The sequence below is a fragment of the Salmo salar genome, chromosome 05, assembly GCF_965601325.2.
Source record: "Salmo salar chromosome 05, fSalSal1, whole genome shotgun sequence".
In the NCBI taxonomy this organism is placed as follows: Eukaryota; Metazoa; Chordata; class Actinopteri; order Salmoniformes; family Salmonidae; genus Salmo; species Salmo salar.
Window position 1 is genome coordinate 35,378,906 of NC_138295.1, and position 26,347 is coordinate 35,405,252.

Below are 26,347 nucleotides of genomic sequence, written 5' to 3' on the forward strand. Positions count from 1 at the left end.
AGCCATCTCAAAACCGCCTTCCTTAATCTTTAGGAATTTTGTGAAATAGTTTTGTTTAGAGTAATGCCTAAATAAAGGTTTGGCAATGCATGAAGCAAACGGTCTAATGTTGGACATGCTCTAACGGATGATGGTGACACTGGGGTTGGACTTTGAGGAAAATGGGACATTTTTGGGGGGGAACAGGAATTCATGTCTGGTGCCAGGGCTAGTCGTCAGAATACCGTCGCATGACCTTGCCCCCCCCCCCAGTCTGTGTCATCATGTTTCCAGTCCCATGGTTATTTAATGAGAAGACTTCTCCCCTTGCTGTGCCCACAGTCATTGAGAGTGGGACCTCTTAACACACTCCTTGCAGGTCACGTCCCATGGGTGGGGACCTCGGTCAGAGCTTCAAGAGCCCCAGTCATAAAAGCCAGTGGATTAATTCACTGGACATACTTGGAAGCCTCTTGGCAGAGTTTTCATACTGAAGTCTGGCCAGAGCTATTTGTACTGTTGACAAGAAAACATGGCCCAGTATGGCCAAGAGGTTTCCTGTGACTGTGATTGGTCATGCAGTAAGGAAGTGTTCTGGTTGTGCTGGTTAAACTCAGGGTTGATTGAAATCTGACGTGGTTAATGTACTGCAGTTAGATTCATTGGACTTCGTTATCAGGATGACATGGGTTCTCGTCAAGCTCATTATGATGTAAATAAAGAAGTGACTCACCCACGACAGTGACCACAGCACTGGCTTTCACACTCCCCTCACCGTTGCTGGCCAGACACTCGTACAAGCCCTCATCGTCTTTCTTCACTCGCTTGATCGTCAGCACCCCATCCTCCCTCAGGGTAATACCTGGAACAACAGCACAAAGTCAACAGTTCAGATTCTATGGAGAAAATGACTAACATGGTTGAGCAATTCAGCAACGAGGAGGCCCAGGAGATTTTCCTGATCATGTGACCCGACCAGGGAAAACCCAGGGCCCCTAAATCCCGAGTCATTTCTTACCTGGACCCTCCTGTACTGGTAGGTTGTCTTTGTACCATGTGATGTAGGGTGGCGGCACACCCAGGGCGTAGCAGGCCATAGTCAGAGTGCTGCTGCTGTTTATATCTTGATTGGTCAGGTTCTGTCTCAGCCACGGCCTCTTCCTCTCTGTTTCAATCACAAAAGCATATCTGAATTCGATCGCTCTTCTTTTCAAGATTTTCCTCAGACAAACTCATCTCTCTACTGGGTTTCATCATCACGAGCGGGTTTATATCCAGGAGCGGGCACTTTTAAATACGATATTACAGAAACATATTATTCTTAGAGTTTGGTAATACCCATATAACGTGCAATTACTGTTCTGTTAGAGACCTCATTGAACACCCAGCAGGCAATGTTCTCTCTGTCACTTCCTCACCATGCACAGTCAGCACAATCTTGACTATTGCTCTCTTGTTGTGGATCTTGTGCGCCCAGCACTGGTAGCCTGCTGTGTGATTCCTGGACACATTGTGCAGGCTTAGGGAGAGAGAGATAGAGTAGGGGCTGAACTGCAGGGCCGTGACGTTGTTGGTGATGGTGTAGTTCTGAGGGTCCTTCCACTGCAGGTCTGTGTACAGGTACCGAGTCCCCCTGCAGGTCAGAGTGGCGTCGTCACCCTCGATGGCAGTCTGGGGCTCAATGGCCAAGTGCTGAAGGTGATCTGGCGGGGGAGAGGGGAAAAACACATCAGTCACTAGGAGTGTTAGACATTTTTTTGTGGAGGAGGACACCCCATTTGGGTGCCTAGTAAAACTACCATGCATAAGCACAGGTTAGATTATTGTACAGTATGTAAGTGGGTTACAAGAGCATCTTTGTTACTGCCTGTAACCCTCTCCTCTCAGCGAGATAGACACTGACGCTGTCCTATTCTGGGAAAGAACATCTCTGAAACATCAAGCTGCGCATCACCACACCAGGAATTTGCAGTTATTTCCTGTTTCATCACTGTTAATTAGAAGCACGTTGGCGGTGTGCGGTGAGCAGCGCTGATGTTCGGCCTACAGCAGTGCAATAAGAATCAGGCCGGGGCCCCGGGGCCTCTGGGGAGCCAGACTGAGTTTGTTTATTCAGAACACTGGGAAGCATTCTGTGTTCCATAAGAGACGACAGCTGTTATTACAATTCTGCCGTCCTCTTTTTTCAGCAGCATTCCAGTGCTCTCGATCTCCACCTCTGGAATGGTGGCACATTGCAGCACTTCCTCCGAAGACTGATCTTATTCTCATCCGGATACTCAGAGTTTGGCATCATCAGCCATGTCCCCAATCACAGTGTCACCATCATTCCCAATTACAATCTATCATATATCAGTTTTCAACTTCAAAACTTCTACGTTTTCAAAAAATAATTCCGCTGTAATGACTGCTTGTGTGCCCTGTTAGCTGATTTCTCCTATCATTATATAACTGGACTAGATGGAATTTTCATTTCATGAACATTTGGAACTGTTCAGATGCATATAAAAAAATGATTCATCCAGCAGCAGAAGAGAAGAAGAGAAATGACCTGCGGGCGCCCCAGTGTACGCTCAGAGCTGTTTTTAAACTCGCAGTATTAGACTGTACCATATGGCCCAGGACAAATTTCCCTCTTCCGTTCGATCCTGAAGCCTGCCTGCTCCGGAGGAAGATGGTTTCAATTAATGCCTCCATCTGCACTCTTTACTACACAGTACAATCTGTGCATTCTTGCGCTTTGCCTCGCAATTCATTACAGTGCGTACGTGTAGTCACTGGAAGCGAGACTTCATGTATGTTATACGTTATACTGTATGCCTGGCCCGTAAAAATAAAAACCACTCAAGCATTTCTGCTTGTAATTTTTCCTTATGCTGTTCTTTCAATCAACTCCCCACGTTGTGTAGTGTTAAATTGACCCACTTACCGTCCACATAGAAGGGGATTCTCAGTGTACGGGTGCCAAGTTTGTTCTGGGCTGCGCAGGAGTAGATCCCTGTGACGTTAGCCGCTCCCACCACTAGCGTACTCACAGTCTATGGAGGAGAGTGGATAAGCCAATCATTCCATCTACAATACAGCCAGCAAATGCTGTACACTATGTGCAAAATATATTTTTATCTCGATGAGACTAACCTGTATAAATAAAAAGGTTACATGAAAAATGTTCAGGTTGGCATAAGATTCATTATACCTCAATCCATACACACTGACACAATGTCTTTTGAAATACCACAGCAGATTTTCCGTCAACATCAGTGTGGCTATTTTGCCATTAGCTAGTGTGTCAGAGATCTGCCTTGGGCCGAGCCAGTTTTATGCTCTCGTCACAATAATGGAAGGATACATCTGGACTTTCAAAACCCGCCTCTTCTCTCCCCTCAGCACAGGTCCACAGAAAGAGTGCCGGGGCCTCCATGTCATTTCCTGGGGAGCATTTACAATGCCACACTCGATTCTATCACCATTGGAGTGGAACCCGTTTAATGGCTTAAATAGACACAACAATAAGTACGATTTGGGCAAGGGGCCAGATCGCGTGGGGTTCTGTTTTGTGTTCAGAACGACATCTGTTTTCAGAGCAGCCACATCAAAGGTGCTGAATGCTGTGGCTGTATTGTCTGGGTGGTGTCAACTTCCTGGGTTTCTAGCGCCATTGTGCTCTGCCCCTCAGAAACAGGGCTTTAGCCATGAGACTGGACTGTGTCGGACACATTTTCCCTGTTTTAATATGGTTTCAATGTTTCAGCTCATATTGTGAGCAGGGTTGGGGAGTAACGGATTACACAAAAACGGTAACTGTAATCCGTTACAATAGCAGCAAAAATATTGTAATCAGATTACCGATACTTTTGAAAAACTAGATGATTACTTTGAGGATTACTTTTAAATTCAGAAAGGATGTTTGCGAGAAAAGAAAACGTTGACACTTCTCTGTTTATCAATGACATTCAAATCAGCATTGAAAAAGTTTATGTTTGTTCCACCTGAGCGAGTCTGACCACAAGTCAGAGACCACTATGATGAAACACCAAAATGAATGTGTTTGATGGGTCGCGGGAAAAAAGCAGGAATAGGCTTTTGTAGGCTACAGTAAAAACGCTGCAAATGTCTTCCAATGGTGCGACTGCTGTCGGCATCCAAAGATTATCCAATTTGAATAAACGCTTGGAGGTAAGGATGACAGTAGTGGTGTAGTCTACGGTGATATGGATATCACTTATTATTGATATCTACTTAGCGCATTGATGTAAATCACACTGCTGCTCTCTCATTTAGCTATTTTCGTTTTACGGATTGTGGTTGTTGTGGATGGCTGTTCACAAATCTAAATGTGTATTTGAACCCAATAATGGTTGGATTCAAGAAGTTTAAGCTGCCAATCAATCATTGTTTTTGAAACCAGTGGACAGCCAGTGAAAAATGCGCTCTTGCAACAGCTGCGTAGTGTGGATCCCAGTTTATGGAATAAAAGTGGGGCTTTTACTGCTCAATCTAATTCATGCTGATAAAAAAAAAAATACATAGGCCTAATGCACACATGCTCAAACTTGCACACTTTTGATAGACTTAAGGGGGCAATCTGTAGTTGCTACATCTATTTTTGGACTTATAAATTATCGAATTAATGAGCCCAATCAGTCCTTCATGACAACAAAATCATGAACAACAGAGTAGGGCTAGCTAATACTGTATTATCCTTAGTTTTGGGGTCATGCTCAGGTAAAACAATTTGGCTAATCTATACTTCCATATTTCCAAGTCCTATTCTTGAAGATCAAGTGGTATAACATTTATTAAAATGGCTGGAATTCTGATAGACTTTGGTTTTTAATGTAAAGATTTAATTTAATCGTACTATTATATGTAGTAGAAAGCGATGGGTTAAAAGAAGCCTACATAACCAACCCATAAAGTAAAATGTAACATCCATATAGAGCCAGCTACATACACTTTAACATTGATTTATCCTGCAATAGATGTCGTTCAATTGGTAACATACATTTTTGTCTTCTTCTAATGCCTCGTAAGGGGAAAGTAATCTAAAAGTAACGGAATGTAATCAGATTACGTTACTGAGTTTGGGTAATCCAAAAGTCGCGTTACTGATTATAATTTTGGACAAGTAACTTGTAACTGTAACAGATTACACTTAGAAAGTAACCTACCAAACCCTGATTGTGAGTGTGCGCTGTGTAAACATGTTTGGATGAAAAAACTAGCTTGAAGTTGTGTTAAGTTGTCTACCCGAGTTGTTATGACATTGGTCAGACCACTGATGGAGTAGTTACGTGGTGTTGTGTTACGGTCATTACTCACGATGATGTAAAGTGAGCTGGAAAACAGTCGTTTCAACAAGTGCGCTCTGTCCCTAAGTGGTGACTTGACCAGACGCATTGTGACCCCAGGGAGGGCCCATGCTTCTCTCCCCCCGTCCCCTGGCGCTGTGACCCAGCCCAGTCGGTCCCCCTCTCCACCAGGAGCCCCTCTGAGGCTGGCCATGCAAACCTGATTAACACTCTATTCTCATTCACGGAGAACAGCGATTTATGTGGGGTGACAGAAAATAATTATCTCCCAACAAATCAGTGCTTGTTATCACTGACCCTTAGTCCTCACCCCTATAAAACACTGGTGTTTGGGCCACAAGCGCTTGTAAATAAGGAGAGCCTCCCTATTTATGTCCATCAGAGATTGGTAGTGTTGGAAGTGAATGAAGCCTAAGCCCTCTATTACTAGGTGTGTACTGTATTGTACCTGAAGGAGATCCGTTTCAGATCGATAGGTAGTCAATAAAGTGGTGAATTGGGAGCACAAGCAGTGTGCGGGCCTTCCTGTTCTTTACAGTATGTATACCATTAGCATGATTCCTGTTCTTTACAGTATGTATACCATTAGCATGATTCCTGTTCTTTACAGTATGTATACCATTAGCATGATTCCCATTCTTTACAGTATGTATACCATTAGCATAATTCCCGTTCTTTACAGTATGTATACCATTAGCATGATTCCCGTTCTTTACAGTATGTACTGTATACCATTAGCATGAGTCCTGTTATTTACCGTATGTATACCATTAGCATGATTCGAAATCCCTTCAACCGTGCATCATCAGAGGGAGGAAACACCTTCATAAATCTCCTATAGAGGAAAGCTGGAGAAATACAATTTCATAAAGTTTACCACACCAGCATACGTGTTTGGGTAATGACTTAATATTACCAGTATTTTCTTCGGTGGTAGGTTTGCTTGTGCTGCTGAAATGCTTATATGCTGGCTAGATTTATGTCCCAATTTGACCTAGTGTGTTGGAACGGCTGTCTTTCAACTAATCCTATAGATGGGCTTTTGGGGAAAACAGTAGAGGCCTGCACTTAATTACGTTTGGAGTGAATGGTTTTGGTAACAAGCTCCTCTAGAACATGTGCTGTAATGTCTACAGTCTCCATGGTCAGTATGCTTTGGGAACGCATGCCAAGACATGGTCCATTTCTTGTGAGAGGAAGTGATCGAGTGTTTAGTAAACTGCAGGGCAAATTGCAGAAACTTCTATTGGAGACGTAGGAACTAATAGTTGTGTGGTTATATGGTCAAGGTGTTCCAGGTGAACACTTTTAAGATGGTAATTATTTGCATACCTCTTGTGGAACCATTACGTTCAGCTATAGTCAAATAATACAGATATGATGAAAACAATGAAAATAACCAATTATTTCAATTTCCAAACTTTGTTTCAGTAGTTCCAGCGATTACGGCTGATCTCTTCAAAAAGGTCAGTGGAGTTAGGAGGGAACCTATAAAAGTCCATTCTCCGCTGTCTGCACACGCATACGGCTGTATTGGGCTGTTTTACGAGGAGCTCCACAGGCCTCAGTGTTCCAACAGACAAAGATCCACTGATGTCAGAATAAACAGTGCTCTCTGGCAGACTAGGCAGCGGTATCATTTACAGGCCTCGCTGCTTTAGATCCAAAATCTGCGTTTTGTTCTGAGGGTGTTTTTCACTCCAGCAGGGTGAAATGAACTGTGTCTTTCAGTTAATGGGGCAGACGGACAAACGATTCAAGAGAGCAGCCCTGAAAAGAGCCAAAATGCTTTTTCTTCATGGCAGTTCTGGCGCTCGACTTGCGTTGACCTTAATTGAAGGCTAAGGGGCTTCTTTTAATAAAAAGCAAATCATGTCAGATATGATGGCCTGTTTGTGGCAGACAGCATATACGAAATGACGGATAAGTTGATTTAGTGGCAGTTTCTGCAGCGTAAACAATAAAGTGGGTTTCCGTGTCATAAATATGCCTACTGGTATACGCTAAATGTATTTTACCATATATAGCTTTTTCTCTGTACATGTTTTATATTACAATGTATAAATGAACTGTATTTACAATGTACTGTACAGACTGTACTATATTTCATTATACATATTGATGATCCTTCCATAACTTTTGGTCACAGTTACATAAGTCTAAAGTGATGTAGATAGAATTAATCATTCTAGAACATTCTAGAACTGCCAATATGAGGATGGGGATTGCCTAGATTTATTGTTTTCAGATGTTGCCATCTCAAAGAGAACGGCCATGGAGATTTCCACGTCAGTGTTCGTCTCTCCGAGCCCTCTCTATAGCCATTTACTCTAAATCCCTTTCTCACACAGTACATCTCAAAGTAATTGTTGTATATGTTTGCCTTCCCTGTGGCTCAGTTGGTAGAGCATGGTGTTTGCAACGCCAGGGTTGTGGGTTCGATTCCCACGGGGGGCCAGTACAAAAAATGCATGAAATTAAATGTATGAAATGTATGCATTCACTACTGTAAGTCGCTCTGGATAAGAGCGTCTGCTAAATGACTAAAATGTTAAATGTTAAAATGTTTATTCCATGTGTAACTCTGTGTTGTTGTTTGTGTCGCACTGCTTTGCTTTATTCTTGGCCAGGTCGCAGTTGTAAATGAGAACTTGTTCTCAACTAGCTTACCTGGTTAAATAAAGGTGAAATCAAAAAAAAAAATTAATTGCACAACTATTTTGTCATTGACATTTACATTTCTGCTCAGATTACAGTGTATTTATCAAACCTGACTCATATATGAAAAGTACACCCACATGAACTATTGTTCTAAGTTGTACAACGTTAAGCAGTTTCAGGTTACAAATCTAATGAGATCAAACCCATATTATATACATACCTTGTTCTTTCCTTTCACCAGTTCAGTTTGGTTGTTTATGCTCTCAATCCAGTTGTGTGAGTAGTTCCCCTTATCGTCCAGTTGAACTGGGATTGGCTCAGTGTAAAGGGTGCACCTATAGGACAGAGGAAATCAGTGATTACTCAACTAGACGAAACGGCTGCAGGTTACCTAAAATATGAACTCAGTTTTGTCAATTAGTACAGAATATTGGACAGGAGACTGTTAGAGCAGGATGCTGTGTGGCCATGACATAATTTCTTGTGTTTAATTAGTGGGAACCAGAAATGATACTATGGACCATCGATTGATAATATGGACCAGCGATAGCTGTCCAAACGGTTTGACAATGTGTCACTGAAACGGCAGGAATTAAACCCTAAGAAGCTCTGACTAACACCATAGCTTTTGTATAGCCTTTTAGGGTGCAGTGAGCTACAGCCCAGTAAAACCAGACTGCCTGCTGAGGGGAACAATCAGGCTGGTAAGGAGCGAGGCAGCAGTGTGACAGGAAGCCCCATGCTATGCTTTTTATTTATCCCTTATTTGACCAGGTAAATTGACTGAGAGCACATTCTCATTTACAGCAACGACCTGGGGAATAGTTACAGTGGAGCGGAGGGGGAATAAATGAGACAACTGGAAGCTGGGGATGATTAGGTGGCCATGATGAGGGCCAGATTGGGAATTTAGCCAGGATTAACACCCCTACAATAAGTGCCATGGGATCTTTCGTGACCACACAGAGAGTCAGGACACCCGTTTAACATCCCATCCAAAAGATGGCACCCTACACAGGGCAATGTCCCCAATCACTGCCCTGGGGCATTGGGATATTATATATTTTTTTAGACCAGAGGAAAGAATGCCTCCTACTGGCCATTCAACACAACTCCCAGCAGCATCTGGTCTCCCATCCAGGGATTGACTAGGACCAACCCTGCTTTCACCTCGACTAACCTGTACCCCCACACATTGACTCGGTACCGGTACCCCCTTTATAGAGCCTCGTTATTGTTTAGTAATTTTCTTGTGTTACTTTTTGATTAGATTTTTTTACTTTAGTTTATTTAGTAAATATTTTCTTAACTCTATTTCTTGAACTGCATTGTTGGTTAGGGGCTTTTAAGCAAGCATTTCACGGTAAGTTCTACACCTGTTGTATTCAGCGCATGTGACAAATAACATTTGATTTGATTTGATTAGCTTCGGAGGCAATTCAGCAGTGCATGGTGGTATGCTGCTGGCTATGCGTCACCTCGAACAGGAAACCCCCCCGCACTCTCTGGCCAGAGGAGATAAGCCTGTTCCCCAAACCTTATTGGGTCAACAAGGGACAGCTGATACCATCTTACCCTGCTGCTGATAAAGAACCCCCCCCCTTCATCTCGCCCCATCTCCCAATCACTCTTTCTTTAACTCCCAACCGCTATCTGAGACGTTACGCTTCCCCAACCACAAGGGGACTGTGATTTGTGATTTATTCGAGGTCCCCTCCTGAAATGATAAGTGGTCAATTTGCAGTGACAGGTACTTGAAGTGGGTCTGAACTGTATAAAACAAACAGTTGGCTCAATCTGCCTCCAATCAGGCCACGGCTGGCCTGGGCTGTTTCTCTGTCTGAAGCCACTCCCTCATTAGCTGCTGAAAAAACAAGCCCTTTTCAGCGTCAAACGTTTATGAGCCACTGTTTCCATTGCCAGAGTTGATTATCTTTAGGACTGCAGAAACGGGGCACTTTGACACAGCTTGACCCTCCGCCATTATTTCTGTCACAAATTTGGCATACCAAGAGTGGGTTTTTTAACCAATAATTATGGATAATTAACAGAAGCACTTGTCAAGCTAAAGCGCATGAAGTGTAACATAAATCAGGCCCTCCGTTGTGAGGCCGTCCAGAGACGTGTTTTTCTAGCGGTGTTGGGTCCTGATAATCCCGCGGTAATGGCCCATTGTTTGCCTGAACTTACGCCTTCAGAAAGGACCCCTGCTGTCACTGACTGTGTTCTGGCTGCTCTGGCTTTCAGGGAATGTTCATGTTGTTAAAGGTTCACTAGCAGGTCGACATTCACGCCCAGTCACTCATACCACACGCTCTGTCCCGTTCAGCTCTCTAAAAGCTCGGGGAGTCTGAGACTAATATATCCTCACTCCCCGCCCACAGAGCCAACGGCCACAAATGAGTGGGGAATTCTCCGGGGCTGCATTTCTTTGATAAATGTTTGTATTCTGGGCCAGAGTCAATTAAAAGGATGCAGGCATGTTTATGGAGAAGGAGCCCTGGGCTTGCCTGGTGGTTCTGGACTCCAGACTCATACGATGATCTGGTTTTGTGTCTGTCTTTGTATGTGCGTCTGTCTTTGTATGTGTGTCTGTCTGTCTGTCTTTGTATGTGCGTCTGTCTTTGTATGTGTGTCTGTCTGTCTGTCTTTGTATGTGCGTCTGTCTTTATTTGTGCGTCTGTCTATCTGTCTTTGTATGTGTGTCTGTCTGTGTGTCTGTTTGTCTTTGTATGTGTGTCTGTCTGTCTGTTTGTCTTTGTATGTGTGTCTGTGTGTCTGTTTGTCTTTGTATGTGTGTCTGTGTGTCTGTTTGTCTTTGTATGTGTGTCTGTGTGTCTGTTTGTCTTTGTATGTGTGTCTGTGTGTCTGTTTGTCTTTGTATGTGTGTCTGTCTGTCTGTTTGTCTTTGTATGTGTGTCTGTGTGTCTGTTTGTCTTTGTATGTGTGTCTGTGTGTCTGTTTGTCTTTGTATGTGTGTCTGTCTGTCTGTTTGTCTTTGTATGTGTGTCTGTCTGTCTGTTTGTCTTTGTATGTGTGTCTGTGTGTCTGTTTGTCTTTGTATGTGTGTGTGTGTGTGTCTGTTTGTCTTTGTGTGTGTGTCTGTGCGTCTGTGTGTGTGTGTGTGTGTGTGTGTGTGTGTGTGTGTGTGTGTGTGTGTGTGTGTGTGTGTGTGTGTGTGTGTGTGTGTGTGTGTGTGTGTGTGTGTGTGTGTGTGTGTGTGTGTGTGTGTGTGTGTGTGTGTGTCTGTCTGTCTGTACGATCCAGTTCCAATACTGTGACAGCTGAGCTTAGCGTCCAACAAACCTAAACACTCATCCAAAACATAACCAGGAGGTGCACTGGCTAAGACAAAGCTGGTCTGCTTTACCAATCATGTCTATTCATACAGGCCCGAGAGTGGACAATAAAACTCAAGGCAGTGTGGACAAGGCAGTGTTTCACCATACCTACAGAAATAACTAGAAATGCACAGTGACCCCAGGATGAGAAAACACACAAACCTCCCTGTGACCTATCTCCGTTCTCCGCATGAAACTGGCCGTTTCTGTCATTCGAAACTCGAGTCAGATGGTCTTGGTGACTAAGTATCCTTTTGATCCATGGGCTGGGTGGTTTGAGGAAAAAATATAGGACTTTCATCTCAGTTCTGGGTTTATTGCTTTGGATCTTGGGAGTTGTGCCTTATGATTGTGCAAAGCCTTGATACTGTATCTTCCCAGGTCTGTGGTATTCTTATGGTTTACAGGAAAACAATGAAAGTACATTACCAATGAAGGAACATTGTGAAAGTGAAAAACAAGAAGTGAAGAATGCAGAATTGTGTTACTGGAAGCGTTAAGGTTAAAAGGCACTGATGCAGTAGGAGAATTAAAAGAAAATGGTCTTCGCAGTTTAGTTAATGATTTAGTTCACCCCCCACCCCCGGATAAACAAGCCAGGATGGTGTGTCGGTGACTCACTCTTTGTCGGTGGGGTCAGGATGGCATGGTTGCCAGAGCCACGTGATGTCGGGCATGGGCACTCCAAAGGCGGTGCAGGTTAGCTGGTGCTGCTTGCCGAACATGTACGGTTGGACGTCCACCGAGGACACCTCCTCTTCTGAGATCATAGGCCTCACTGAGACACAGACAAAGAGATCAGACACTGTTGCATTAACCGTTACACTCTACCTGGCTGTTTGAGGTCATAATGTCTTTATAAAGATACAGGTCCGTGATCATGATGAATAACCATGGAAAAGGTGCCATCAACATCCAGTTGTCATCTAGCCTCAGAGAGTGGGCTTTGAAGTGCTTGAAAATGGCTGAGTGATTGCATAGCCCTGATACCCTGTGGTTGTCCATCACATCAGGGTGTCACAGTGTCTCAGAGCCTGACCTCTACCCTGCTGCCTCTGGGACAGATGTGGCCCTATGCCCAGGCCCAGGTCAGTGGATCAGGAGTGTGGGAGAACACAGCAGTAATCAACACCAGACTGACTGGCGGACGGACAGACAGACTGGATGCCACCTCCAGGAAAATGTTCACATCAGTTAATCATTGTCAACCAGTCAGTGTGTGTGTGTGTGTGTGTGTGTGTGTGTGTGTGTGTGTGTGTGTGTGTGTGTGTGTGTGTGTGTGTGTGTGTGTGTGTGTGTGTGTGTGTGTGTGTGTGTGTGTGTGTGTGTGTGTGTGTGTGTGTGTGTGTGTGTGTGTGTGTTTGTATGCCTGCATGCATTGGTGAGGCTGAGGCTGAAGTCGTAACATGGTTTCTCTCAGCAATGTCCTCAGTTCAAGCCCCGGCTGCTGAATATTTGAGATCTGAAGCACTGGGGCTGAACTTCAAACGCTTGATGAACGACGTTTAAAATTGTTTCCTAACTGTTCCCAGGAATCTTTCTTGATTTCTCCTTCCATTGTTTTTGTCTGGGTCATTATTTTTGCCATTCCAATAACTATGTTGCGTTGAGCAATCGGGACAGCAAGTGTCCATAGATAACATTTATATGGGGGAGAGAGGGGGCTGATCTTTCCACTTTGGCATGACAGAGGGATTCCTGGGTAATGTGCGGGGAATGGGATGGAAATACTTTGTTATGCGTTCTATTGCCCCCCCGTCGCCAGCTTGGAGTAGTATCTGAGTGGCACACGTGTTGCTCAACAGAGTTCTTAAGGGCAGGCAGATTGCACTCCTCGACTCTCCATCCAACACACAATCAAAGCCCCAGAACATAACACCAACCACTTCTACAACCGCTGGTGTTAACAACCATCAGTATTTACATGGCAATCATTACAATATATTTGTTTGAACAGTCTTTGCTAAAGCATATAAAGTACCCAAATAGCCCTATATAATGTACAGAACACGGTTGTTTACACGAGTGGTGCTGGGCCAGATGGGCTACATACACATGGAGAGGATGTAAACAAATGATTGCCCAAGATGACGCTTACAATGGAGTTATGTCCGTCCCTGCCTTAGCTCAGTGAGACCTTGCCTTCACGCAGTACCAGTTCCGAACACACTGACCCACCGTAGATGGTGACCTTGGCCGAGGCGTGCTTCTTGTTCCCCATCTCAGCCATGCACCTATACGTGAGGAGCTAGAGAGGCTGGGTTCCTGTCATACTGCAGAACCCAATGTGCCGATGCTGGTCGAAATGCTGAGGCCCAAAGTCCAGGCCATTGCCTCATTTCCTCAGGATGGCCAGTCATTTGGAAGGACAAGGTATGGGGTATAGGATGGGATAGAGCAGCGACTTAAAAGGAGCTTTACCTTGGACTACCAGAGTGTAGCTGAGATTCCTGTAGAGGCCTCTCTCCTTGTTGCCCAAGGCGATGGTGAAGACCCCGGCATCCTTCTGCTTCACGTCCTTGATGAGTAGGTTGTAGCCTGAAGACTCGTAACAAGTGGAGTTCTCGTTGATGGGGACGCCATCCTTATACCTGGGCACGAGATACACCAACATTTGCTTTAGAAGTTCAGCTCATCATAATGTACTGATATGAAAGTTGTTTTACATTTTTTTTACATTTTAGTCATTTTAGCAGACGCTCTTATCCAGAGCGACTTCCAGTAGTGAATACATACATCTCATTCATTTCATTTCATGCATTTTTTTTGTTTGTTTGTTGTGATGATAATTAGTGAGCAACTCTATATCCCAAATCAAATACTCGCATGCTTTAGTTTAGTGCACACAGTCACAACAGAGCTATTATATTCATCAGGAGTTGACAATACACGCAGTGGAATGTCCCAGCAGCTGAACTCAGTCTTACCATGTCATAGTGTCGGGTGGTGGCAGTGCATTGACCTTGGGTTCAAACATCAGCTTGTTTCTACCCTCTGTGTAGACTACTCTCCTGGCCCATTCATTCTTATAGGACACATTCAGGTATGGATGTTCTGAAATCACACGGGAGAAGACCAATGATGAAAGCATTAAAACGACTGTTGAAAAACAACAGTATAAATGTACTATCAATGAGGTCACACAATGAATGCCCAAGATGACCCTTACAATGGAGTTATGTCTGTCTCTGCCTTAGCTCAGTGAGACCTTGCCTTCTCGCAGTACCAGTTCCTAAAACACTGACCCACCGTAGATGGTGACCTTGGCTGAGGCGTGCTTCTTTTTCCCCATCTCAGCGTTCCCTATCTCCGCCGTGCACCTGTACGTGCCCCTGTCGTCCATGGTGATGTTGGACAAGGTGATGGCTTTGTACATCCTGGTGATCAAAGCCGGATTCTCTCTGATCTTATTGACGGTGGGGTTCCGATTGACCTGGGGACGCAAAGGCATTCATCAACAACCCTGAAACATTGACCAGTAATTGACCAGTAATCTTAAAAGATGTTGAATGACTAAGAACTTACCATCCTCTTTGGGTATTCCCATTGGAAGTTGATCCTTCCGTTGAAGGTGGTCTCTGCAGAGCAGTTGAGGACCAGAGTATCTCCCACTAACAGCTTGAGTCGTTCACGGTTGATCTTTACGTTCCTCAGGGAGTTGGCTATGCAAGCAGAGTTAGAAGGGAAGACACAGTGAAAATGAAGCAACATCCTCAGTAATCCCTCTGTCTCTCGTAGCCCTTTCCTGCAGTCACATGACCGAGTGGCTTCATGGGTGGAATGTTACTAATATTTTTCATAATTTCATAATTAATAAACATTGTTTAAAGAAACCCTCAGACAATCTGATGTTTCTATGTGAAAAGGTTTCGTTATATTTCAGACTTCTGTAATGTACACTACCGTTCAAAAGTTTGGGGTCACTTAGAAATGTCCTTGTTTTTGAAAGAAAAGCCCATTTTTTGTCCATTAACATAACATCAAATTGATCAGAAATATAGTGTAGACATTGTTAATGTTGTAAATGACTATTGTAGCTGGAATATATTATATTTTTGATAGAATATCTACGTAGGTGTACAGAGGCCCATTATCAGCAACCATCACTCCTGTGTTCCAATGGCACGTTGTGTTAGCTAATCCAAGTTGATCATTTTAAAAGGCTAATTGATCATTAGAAAACACTTTTGCAATTATGTTAGCACAGCTAAAAACTGTTGTCTTGATTAAAGAAGCAATACAACTGGCCTTCTTTAGCCTAGTTGAGTATCTGGAGCATCAGCATTTGTGGGTTTGATTACAGGCTCAAAATGGCCAGAAACAAAGACCTTTCTTTTTAAACTCGTCAGCCTATTCTTGTTCTGAGAAATGAAGACTATTCCATGCGAGAAATTGCCAAGAAACTGAAGATCTTGTAAAACGCTGTGTACTACTCCCTTCACAGAACAGAGTAAACTGGCTCTAACCAGAATAGAAACAGGAGTGGGAGGCCCCGGTGCACAACTGAGTAAGAGGACAAGTACATTAGAGTGTCTAGTTTGAGAAACAGACGCCTCACAAGTCCTCAACCTGCATGTTCATTAAATAGTACCTGCAAAACACCAGTCTCAACATCAACAGTGAAGAGGCATCTCTGGGATACTGGCCTTCTAGGCAGAGTTGCAAAGAAAAATACATATCTCAGACTGGCCAATAAAAAGAAAAGATTAAGATGGACAAAAGAACATAGACACTGGACAGAGGAAGATTGGAAAAAAGTGTTATGGACAGACAAATCTAAGTTTGAGGTGTTCGGATCACAAATAAGAACATTTGTGAGACGCAGAAAAAATTAAAAGATGCTGGAGGAGTGCTTGACGTCATCTGTCAAGCATGGTGGAGGCAATGTGATGGTCTGGGGGTGCTTCGGTAGTGGTAAATTGGGAGATTTGTACATGGTAAAAGGGATCTTGAAGAAGGAAGGCTTCACTCCATTTTGCAATGCCATGCCATACCCTGTGGACGGCGCTTAATTGGAGCCAATTTCCTCCTACAACAGCAAAATGACCCAAAGCACAGCTCCAAACTATGCAATAACTATTTAGGGAAGAAGCAGTCAGCTGGTATTCTGTCTATAATGGAGTGGCCAGCACAGTCACCAGATCTCAACCTTATTGAGCAGTTGTGGGAGCAGCTTGACCGTATGGTACGTAAGAAGTGCCCATCAAGCCAATCCAACTTGTGGGAGGTGCTTCGGGAAGCATGGGGTGAAATCTCTTCAGATTACCTCCACAAATTGACAACTAGAATGCCAAAGGTATGCAAGGCTGTAATTGCTGCAAATTGAGGATTCTTTGACGAAAGCAAAGTTTGAAGGATACAATTATTATTTCAATTAAAAATAATGATTTATAACCTATATTTCCTATTCATTTTGCAACTCAAAAAACAAGAACATTTCTAAGTGACCCCAAACTTTTGAACGGTAGTGTATATCAAGTGTAATATTGGGATGCTATTTTTATTTTTATTTCAACTCTATATCTGACATGGTACAGGAGTATTCTTTTTTTTAAGCCCATAAACATGTGTGTGAGGTGTATACTTTTGTGTCAAAGTAGATTTGTTTTAGACTACCAAGAAACACTCTGTGTAACCCTGATTTAGCCCACTGCAATACAAGGTTAAAAGCTCAATTAGAAAAGGAGAAGTTACTCACTTTGCCTCAGAGGGATGTACTGTGACTGGACCTGTTGGCCGTTGACGCTGGTGACACAGGTCAGGTGATGAAAGGAATCGTAGGGACCATATGGGATCACAAAGCCTATTTTGGGGTCCCATTCCTTCGATTGTTCTATCTCCTCTGATAAGGGTGGCAGCTGAAAGAAGAGACAGGTAGCAAAGTGTTTGTCAAAGGGCTTATATGTTTAGTCACACTTCTAGTTCTGCAAGTCTTTAAAAAGCACTCAGCCAGTCAGACTAAAATACGATGTGGGCAACTGGCTTTGATATGAAACTCCACACTCCAATGAGCTCAGCTGGAGATGACAGCCCGTTAGAACCGACTTCTGATTCATTTTCATGGTTTTATGGAGTGTAACTATCGCAATTATCCACACAGCGATGCACGGAGCACTGTTGACTTTGAACAAGGGATGAAATGGATGGACGTGGCCAAGGCTTACCACTGCGGTTGTTTGTTCTCCAGCCAAGTGTTATGCTGCTGGGAGAGAAGCGAGAGGGGAAGGAAGGAAGTAGGGAGGAAGGAAGGAGAAATGCACAGAGATCTTCCAGTAGCAGGGAGGTCACACAGCCCACTAACTTTGCCATCCGAACAAGACATGAGGTCTGGCATCATGTCAACATGCAGCAGAAGACGCACTCTGTTCATTGTTGCACATAATTTATAGGAAGGCTGTTTTGTGTTATAGGATACTGTAATAAGACAAGGAGCTTGGTCACTGTGACCCAGTACCCTACACCCAACTCAAAAGTATTCATTCCCCTTGGCGTTTTTCCTACTTTGTTGCATTTCAACCTGTAATTTAAATTGATTTTTATTTGGATTTCATGTAATGGACATACACAAAATAGTTCACATTGTTGAAGTGAAATGAAAAAAAAAATTGCTTCAAAGAAATGTTAAAAATTTTCAACGGAAAAGTGGTGCGTGCATATGTATTCACCCCCTTTGCTATGAAGCCCCTAAATAAGATCTGGTGCAACCAATTACGTTCAGAAGTCACATAATTAGTTAAATAAAGTCCACCTGTGTGCAATCTAAGTGTCACATGATCTGTCACATGATCTCTGTCCATGGGACCACTTTAAGCCGTACACTCCACAGAGCTGGGCTTTACGGAAGAGTGGCCAGAAAAAAAGCCATTGCTTAGAGAAAGAAATAAGCAAACACGTTTGGTGTTTGCCAAAAGGCACGTGGGAGACTCCCCAAACATATGGAAGAAGGTACTCTGGTCAGATGAGACTAAAATTTAGTTTTTGGCCATCAAGGAAAACGCTATGTCTGGCACAAACCCAACAACTCTCATCACCCCGAGAACAACATCCCCACAGTGAAGCATGGTGGTGGCAACATCATGCTGTGGGGATGTTTTTCATAGGCAGGGACTGGGAAACTGGTCAGAATTGAAGGAATGATGGATGCCGCTAAATACAGGGAAATTCTTGAGGGAAACTTGTTTCAGTCTTCCAGAGATTTGAGACTGGGATGGAGGTTCACCTTCCAGCAGGACAATGGCCCTAAGCATACTGCTAAATCAACACTCAAGTAGTTTAAGGGGAAACATTTAAATGTCTTGGAATGGCCTAATCAAAGCCCAGACCTCAATCCAATTGAGAATCTGTGGTATGACTTAAAATTGCTGTCCATCAGCGGAACCCATCCAACTTGAAGGAGCTGGAACAGTTTTGCCTTGAAGAATGGGAAAAAAAATCCCAGTGGCTTGATGTGCCACGCTTATAGAGACATACCCCAATAGACTTGCAGCTGTAATTTCTGCAAAAGGTGACTCTACAAAGTATTGACTTTGGGGTATTGACTTCAAGTTTTCTGTTTTTTTGTGATATTTCTTGTTTATTTCACAATAAAAAATATTTTGCATCTTTAAAGTGGTAGGCATGTTTTGTAAATAAAATGATACAACCCCCCCCAAAATACATTTGAATTCCAGGTTTTAAGGCAACAAAATAGGAAATATGCCAAGGGGGGTGAATACTTTCGCAAGCCGCTGTATGTATTGCTTATTATACTAGCATTTCCTGGACAAGATATTTAAAACAGGAGGTCTTCTATATTTAGAGAGAGATTGTATTCTGCAGAAAAAATATATTGGAAGACCTTCCTGTTCTTAGCAGGAAGCAGACAGGATGACTCCCTCTCCTGCCCCTGAGCTTCCCCTCTCTGTGGCCACTGTCTGTTCCCAAATGCTTGAGTGGCCTACCGTTTGATGGGTGTGAGAACTCCTAAGATGCCCATAGTGCAGAGCGCCTGTGTTTATCATGTCTCTTTGCGATCTTGACTTTAGTGACGTCAATGGCAGACTTCTCTTTCAGAAAATGTTAAGGTACACTCTGGTAAAGTAATCAGTCTGATGCCCATACTGTCTCATAGCGTGTACAACTGGTCAACATTGGTTAGTATCATAATAAATGCTAACATTTGCTCTCTTGTGAATAAGAATGTGAATGAAGAATGTGAATACAGAAACTAATAATCATTAAAAGTCTTACCCCTTCAAGAGTGACAATCTGGTCAGGAGAAGTTGTTCTACAGGGAATCACTAGGGTGGCCTCATGTCTGAATGTAAACAAGGTGTATGGAATGGGGAAATGGTGCTCCACAAACGGATGCTGGTGATCTGTAGAACAAATGAAAGAGAATATCAATAATTACTCTATGAATTTAATTAATTTAATTAGCTGTATTTTATTAAAAGTAGGGGTGAGCCTCCCGAGTGGCGCAGCTGTCTACGGCACTGCAACGCAGTGCTTGAGGCATCACTACAGACCCGGATTCAGTCCCAGGCTGTCTCACAGCTGGACGTGACTGGGAGACCCATGAGGCGGCGCACAATTGGTCCGTGTTAGGGGAGGGTTTGGCCCATCGAGCTCTAGCGACTCCTTGTGGCGGGCCGGGTGCCTGCAAGCTGACAACGGTCGCCAGCTGGACAGTGTTTCCTCCCACACATTGGTGTGGCTGGCTTCCGGGTTAAGCGAGCAATGTGTTAAGAAGCAGTGCGGCTTGGCAGGGTCGTGTTTAGGAGAACAGATGGCTCTTGCGAGTCCGTCAGGGGGTTGCAGCGATGGGACAAGACTGTAACAACCAATTGGATATCACGACAAAGGGGTAAAAGTACCAACAAAAACAACAAAAAAGTTGGGGGGGAAAAGGATTCTTTCAAATCTGTCTTTAAGTTCAGTAGAGTCAGGGTAATGTCAGGCCATCTATCTCACACAGAGATCAAACAGAATCTCCCGACTAGTGAGATCAGCTCACTCTCCAAACCCCCTCCCGCTCCTCCTGCTAGGTGCAGCTTTGGATAAAGAAACAGGGTGGAGATAGCTATGATAGCTCTATCACAGCTCCAGTCTTTCTCACCAGGGCAGGCATCCAATGCCTCTCTGACTGTTCTTTCACAGACCTGCTGTGTGAACTTTGCTGTTACACAAATACTTGAGTGATTTGTGCGAGGCTGAGCTGTTTTGGCGTGATAAAATGGACTAGTATTTGTAAAACAAATATGGAAAATGATCTAATAAACAGTTGAAAGTCTTTGAAAGAGGCCTGGTTAGACTAAACACGGGGCTACCAGGCTGTCAGATCGCCAGAGGAGGCAGAGAGAGCAGCCAGGGAATCAGACTAGGACCTCCACCTAAGGAGTCTAGTACTTTTTGCATCGCAATTTTAAGTTGGCTCTAAATATCAGCATCTGTTCTGAAGGCAGGATATTAAGAAACATTTGTGCACACACATCACAGGAGCTGGACAAAAAGATGTCCTGGAAAAAATATATGTCCAGACAGAGATAGAAAGGAACTCACTGTTTGTTTCATCCAGAAAAGGTTATTCGTCATTCTTATCTTTCTGCCCAGATGTTCCATGAGACTGATCCCCACCACAGTCCCTCAGACTAAGACCTTGAGATTTTTGAAGGGACACTGATGGCAATCTCAACTATGGTAATGTTTTAAGGTATTTATTGTTGCCTTGCAATGCTCTCACGAAGGAGCTATTTGCAAGTGTTTGTACGTGCAGTTTGTCTGTTTCGTAGAGGTCATTCTCCAAATTTTGAGGGAGGACTAAGCCTGTAACATGGGAGAGACCATAGCTGGTGTCGTGCGAGGCTCCAGGTGAGACTGACTGGAAAAACAGAAGCCGGAAATAATAGCCAATGACAAGGGCTTCCAATGCGATACACTCTCCTTCCCTGTCCCAGAAGGAGTCAGGAAGCGGCGGAAAGCCTTTCTCTCTGTTAGAGGCACACCTCAGTTCTGTATGGCTTGGACTAGACTCCTTAAAATAAAAAATCCCCTCTCAACATACAGTCATATATCTGTAATTACAAACCATCCTCTTTACAACATGTGGAGAGTTATGGCTGTTGTTGTCTGCTAAATATATATTTTTTTATCTTATTCTGTCTTTTTTTCTGAAAGACTGGCTGGCTTCCAGCTCCTGTATCATGCAGGAAGATGTCAGGCTGCTCAGTGACCATGGCTCTAGCCTGGCCCTTAAGAGCCTCTGTTGTTCTAATAGCTGGCTCAGTTTAAACCGTACTGCACTGTAGGCGTCGGTCCATTTAAAATCACCCCCTGTTGGGAATTTGTTGAACTTATGCTGTTCTGAAACAAACCAACTCTAACGAAAAATATGAAAAAAAAACATAAATCAGAAGTGAAAAAGGTCCTTATCGGCGTTAAAATTAACAGAATCCAACAAACTATTTAAATCACAAAGGGAGATCCTTTTCATATCAATTTTCACCCGCTGGGAGCGATTGGCTTATTATGGACTTCACGCTAGAGCTCTGCTACCTGACCTGAGCCTGATGGGCCCCAACATTATACATCTGGTTAGGGCTGGGAAGGGCCTGTTTTTTCAGCAATTACTAGGGTACGGGTAGGGCTCGGGTATCACTAAACTGATCATTAACATTTTGAAGCTGAGCCAATTGCTTGTGTTTTGCTTCAAAGTACATATCATGGTGTCAGAAGTGCTTGAACCTCATCAAATATAAGACTAGAACATTGACCGAGTCCACAGGAGAGAATATTTTAACAGAAAAAGTAATGTTCCTTGAGTTTTGTCGGTGTTTAGAGGGAGAAAAAGTAGCTAGTTTACAGCTAACTGCTCTCTGTCTTGTCACTGAGCTTAACAGCAAGCAGAGGCATTGCTATGGATACTCACACAAGCAGAGCCGTGCACAGAGCGCATGCAGAGCGAGCAGCGCAGAGAGGGGGAGAACAGACAGAGACGGCTAATGGATCCTAACAAAGGAAGTTATTTCTTATTCCGCGTTCAGGCAAGTCCCAGCCCTAAAATTTGGCGGAAGCAATCAGGCCTGGGTAGGGTAGGGCCTGAACGTCGTGGGCATGGGTAGTGCTTGGGCTTAAAATTCATGACCGAGCAGGGCACTACTTCACGCAAGAATGTCATTATAGAACTCAACAATGATGATTTACTCTGTCAGCATACACTTTATACTGTATGTAAAACCCTTTGGGCTGCAAATACAGCATTGTATGCAAGGGGCTATACCACTGGGAAATGTCTGAACAGTATAAAGCGGGACTCACCTTTGACGTAGATGTAGGTGGAGCTGACGTCGGCGGAGGGCTGGGTGTACCTGCAGCTGTAGAGGCCCGTGTCGTTGGGGCTCAGGTGGCTCACCAGCAACTTACTGCAGTGGGCGTGCACCCGGGCCTCACACTCCTCCACGCGCACCCCCTCCGAGGTGACGTTCCTTCTAGGCAGTCTCCAGTGCAGTTGGGTGGCACCTCTGATAAAGACACAGCAGAAGTAAGCCCTAAGAACTGATAGAGGATCAGATATGATTTAGTTTCCCTAATGGTTAAAATGTGGATTGAGGGTAGGGAAATCGGATTCTAGATCTGTGGTTAAGGGCAACATCTAAGTCAATCGACAAAGTACAGAGGGTCTGAGAGGGTCAGTCAGACCACCTGCATCATCACTTTCTTATTACCCTCCTACCCCCACTAGGGCTCTGGGTCGTCACCCTCAGGTCAGCAGCATCACCAAGTCAAATACCTTCATTGTCTCACTTGATTTATGAACACAAACATACTCTCAAATGTTACAGGCACAAGCTCTTAAAGCTGGAATACTTAACTGAAGCAATAACAAAGCCGTCACCTAGCCTGGAGAAAATGTAACCTCTTTTAAATTCATAAACAGAGCTACGGATGCAAGGACGGACCATCCATGATATCAAAATGATAGTTTTAACCATGTTTTTAGAAGATACAGTGTTTGTTTACATGTACATTGTTTAAAACGAGGTTATATGTTGGCTTCTGATGGGCTACAACAGTTTAACTAAACTCGTGAGGCATACATAAGTTATATTCCTCAAGAATCAATGGGTATATACAATTCATTAAGTCCAAAAATGGATGTAGCAACCAAGGATTCTAGTTTTAAGAATCCATCTGAACTTTTATTTAAACTTATTCATATCTGTGTAATATTTTGGCTTTGACGTGACCTGACTGATTATGCGTATTTTCTGTTTTTTTGATAGTGGATATTCTCAGGAAAAGAAAGAGATGAATGGTTTGCAATAATTATTCTGTGGGAATTTCTCCAGTGTCACACCATTTTGTTCCGGTTGCCAGTTGATTAGGTCCAGCCCCTTCCCTCAGGACCTCTCAGATGATGTTTATTGGAAAGTGTTTAAAGGCCCTTCCAATAATCTCGAGTCATCTTGATAACTTGGACTTGCACATGGCTGAGATCTCTGGGATGATGTGTTCAAATAACACATATTCCAAACAATGGCCGTTTTTGAGGTCCCATTAAAAGCGATCCCAGAGGAGCTCGAAACATTTCTCGCTGCATACCACTGCCTCTGCCTACAGCGCCTTGGGTCAAGCAACTTCAAACTCTCATCAAGTGGCTAGAAACCATAGTTTCAGTCCGGGGACTTTTTAGCACATGGCCTTGGAGGGAAGCGTTGCATTAGGAGCACAGGGGTTAGCTTTCCTGAAGTGTCTAGAAAATGATGCAAGGCTCTCTAAACGCTTAACAAATGTGTGCACTTCAGACAGACAGGGGTCCCATCAGCCCCCGAGAGGAATTTGGAACAGATTGATAAATGGGGACCACACTGGTTCCTGGCTGGGAGTGTAACTGCCTAGCTGCCTCTGTGGTCTGACGGTCTGATGCTCCAGCAGTCCCTTTTACATTCCCTCTCCTTACTTTATCCTGGCCTAGCTGTCTAATGGTGCCAGACAGGCTTTCTTGGCAGGCCAGAGAACAGCCAACCACTGGAGCAGGACCAGGAGCTAATAAATGACATGGGAGGGGTGTTGGCATGAACCGGTTGGATGTTTGATGTAAGGCTTGCCAGGGAGTTCAGATTATTTCCGTACCTCTATCATCAAAATGAATGGCCTATTTTAAAAGGCATTTACACTTTTTTGTTCTGTCCATATGACCTAACCAAGAAAACCCCAGAGTTGTAAAAAACAAGTATTTCCTTGTCTGGTTGTGTGGGCAGGAACAACTCCTGACTCTTGTGATGGGGCCCTATAGAGTACAGATGTAGAATATTAATTTGAACACCCTGTTGCATGAGAACTTTCCTGCAATGTAGGACATTTAAAATGTGTAATGTATTTGTAATTTCCACTTTGAAATTTCAGTCTTGATTTTCCCTTAAGAAAAATGTATCAACCCCCATAAAAATGTCCATTAATTATAATCCACATAATAATTTACATTTCCTGTTGTTGTGGGATTATTTTACTGCTGTAGCAAACTGGTTAAAATTAAGATCCTACATCTGTAAGTTAAAACATATTTTCTGTTGGGGAACTTGTTGGTTCAGTATGTGTGTGTGTGTGTGTTTGTTTGTGGGTGCGTGCGTGCGTGTGAGTATGCGTGTGTGGCTGTATGTGTGTCATACCTGCAGGTGAGGGTGAGTGACTTCCCAGTGTGGTGAAGGTGTGTGTCCCCAGAGGGAAGCAGAAGAGGGGCCGGCAGGCTGACCTGACCTGTAAAACACAGAAACACACACACACATTCAGACATTGGCTAACACACTCAGTGGATACATTAATACACACTGCGCATTTCAAAGTGTTGCTTCATAGTAGTCTTACAGTAAACAACAAATTACACCATGCCTCTATTTACGGTCAACCAAATTACACCATGCCTTATTTACAGTGAAACAAATTACACTAGGCCTCTATACAGTCAACCAAATTACACTAGGCCTCTATACAGTCAACCAAATTACACCATGCCTCTATTTACAGTCAACCAAATTACACCATGCCTTATTTACAGTGAAACAAATTACACTAGGCCTCTATACAGTCAACCAAATTACACTAGGCCTCTATACAGTCAACCAAATTACACCATGCCTCTATTTACAGTCAACCAAATTACACCATGCCTTATTTACAGTCAACCAAATTACAGCATGCCTCTATTTACAGTCAACCAAATTACACCATTCCTCTATTTACAGTCAACCAAATTACACCATTCCTCTATTTACAGTCAACCTAATTACACCATTCCTCTATTTACAGTCAACCAAATTACACCATTCCTCTATTTACAATCAACCTAATTACACCATTCCTCTATTTACAGTCAACCTAATTACACCATTCCTCTATTTACAATCAACCTAATTATACCATTCCTCTATTTACAGTCAACCTAATTACACCATTCCTCTATTTACAGTCAACCTAATTACACCATTCCTCTATTTACAGTCAACCTAATTATACCATTCCTCTATTTACAATCAACCTAATTACACCATTCCTCTATTTACAGTCAACCTAATTACACCATTCCTCTATTTACAGTCAACCTAATTATACCATTCCTCTATTTACAGTCAACCTAATTACACCATTCCTCTATTTACAGTCAAGAATCCTACAGTCTGACTTACTAGTGGTGTGACAAATTCCTTGGGAGTTTTTACCCTGAGTCAGTACAGCCCATATTCTGGTCTACTCTGCTGCTGGTTCTTATGCAAGTGGTGCTCTGCTGTGAAGGGGTCAGGGTTGGGGATCGGAGGGGTGGGGGTTGTTTCCGGTGCAGTCCATGTAGGGTAGGGCGCTGGATGAATACTGGTTTGGTCTGGTAGTGATGAGCTATGTAAGTGTGTTAGAGTGGGGTGGGTGGGAGGCATATGAGAAGGGGGCGGGGGGGGGGGGCATGGGGAGCAGCTGTGCACCTCAGCCAGCCAGACGGGTCAGTCACAACTTGGGAGAACCGGGCAGACCCAGATGAGCCCTGCAACATGTCAACAAGCACTTCCTCCCGATCAATCAGTCAATCTA

The 26,347-nt window shown here is 43.6% G+C and overlaps 1 protein-coding gene across 1 annotated transcript in view; it reads right to left on the bottom strand.

Moving 5' to 3' along the window:
* The window catches only part of LOC106604726 (vascular endothelial growth factor receptor kdr-like), a 74,673-nt gene that overhangs the window by 35,976 nt on the left and 12,350 nt on the right, over positions 1 to 26,347 (bottom strand). Inside the window, exons 2-15 of the mRNA XM_014199675.3 lie at positions 24,940 to 25,027; positions 22,589 to 22,791; positions 19,523 to 19,650; positions 16,992 to 17,151; positions 14,819 to 14,955; positions 14,543 to 14,726; positions 14,221 to 14,347; positions 13,715 to 13,884; positions 11,915 to 12,071; positions 8,173 to 8,287; positions 2,909 to 3,017; positions 1,398 to 1,682; positions 998 to 1,144; positions 713 to 841 (exon numbers count right to left, since the gene is read on the bottom strand). Coding sequence (XP_014055150.1) covers positions 713 to 841; positions 998 to 1,144; positions 1,398 to 1,682; positions 2,909 to 3,017; positions 8,173 to 8,287; positions 11,915 to 12,071; positions 13,715 to 13,884; positions 14,221 to 14,347; positions 14,543 to 14,726; positions 14,819 to 14,955; positions 16,992 to 17,151; positions 19,523 to 19,650; positions 22,589 to 22,791; positions 24,940 to 25,027 — 2,139 coding nt within the window. The remainder of the gene's footprint in view (positions 1 to 712; positions 842 to 997; positions 1,145 to 1,397; positions 1,683 to 2,908; positions 3,018 to 8,172; positions 8,288 to 11,914; positions 12,072 to 13,714; positions 13,885 to 14,220; positions 14,348 to 14,542; positions 14,727 to 14,818; positions 14,956 to 16,991; positions 17,152 to 19,522; positions 19,651 to 22,588; positions 22,792 to 24,939; positions 25,028 to 26,347) is intronic.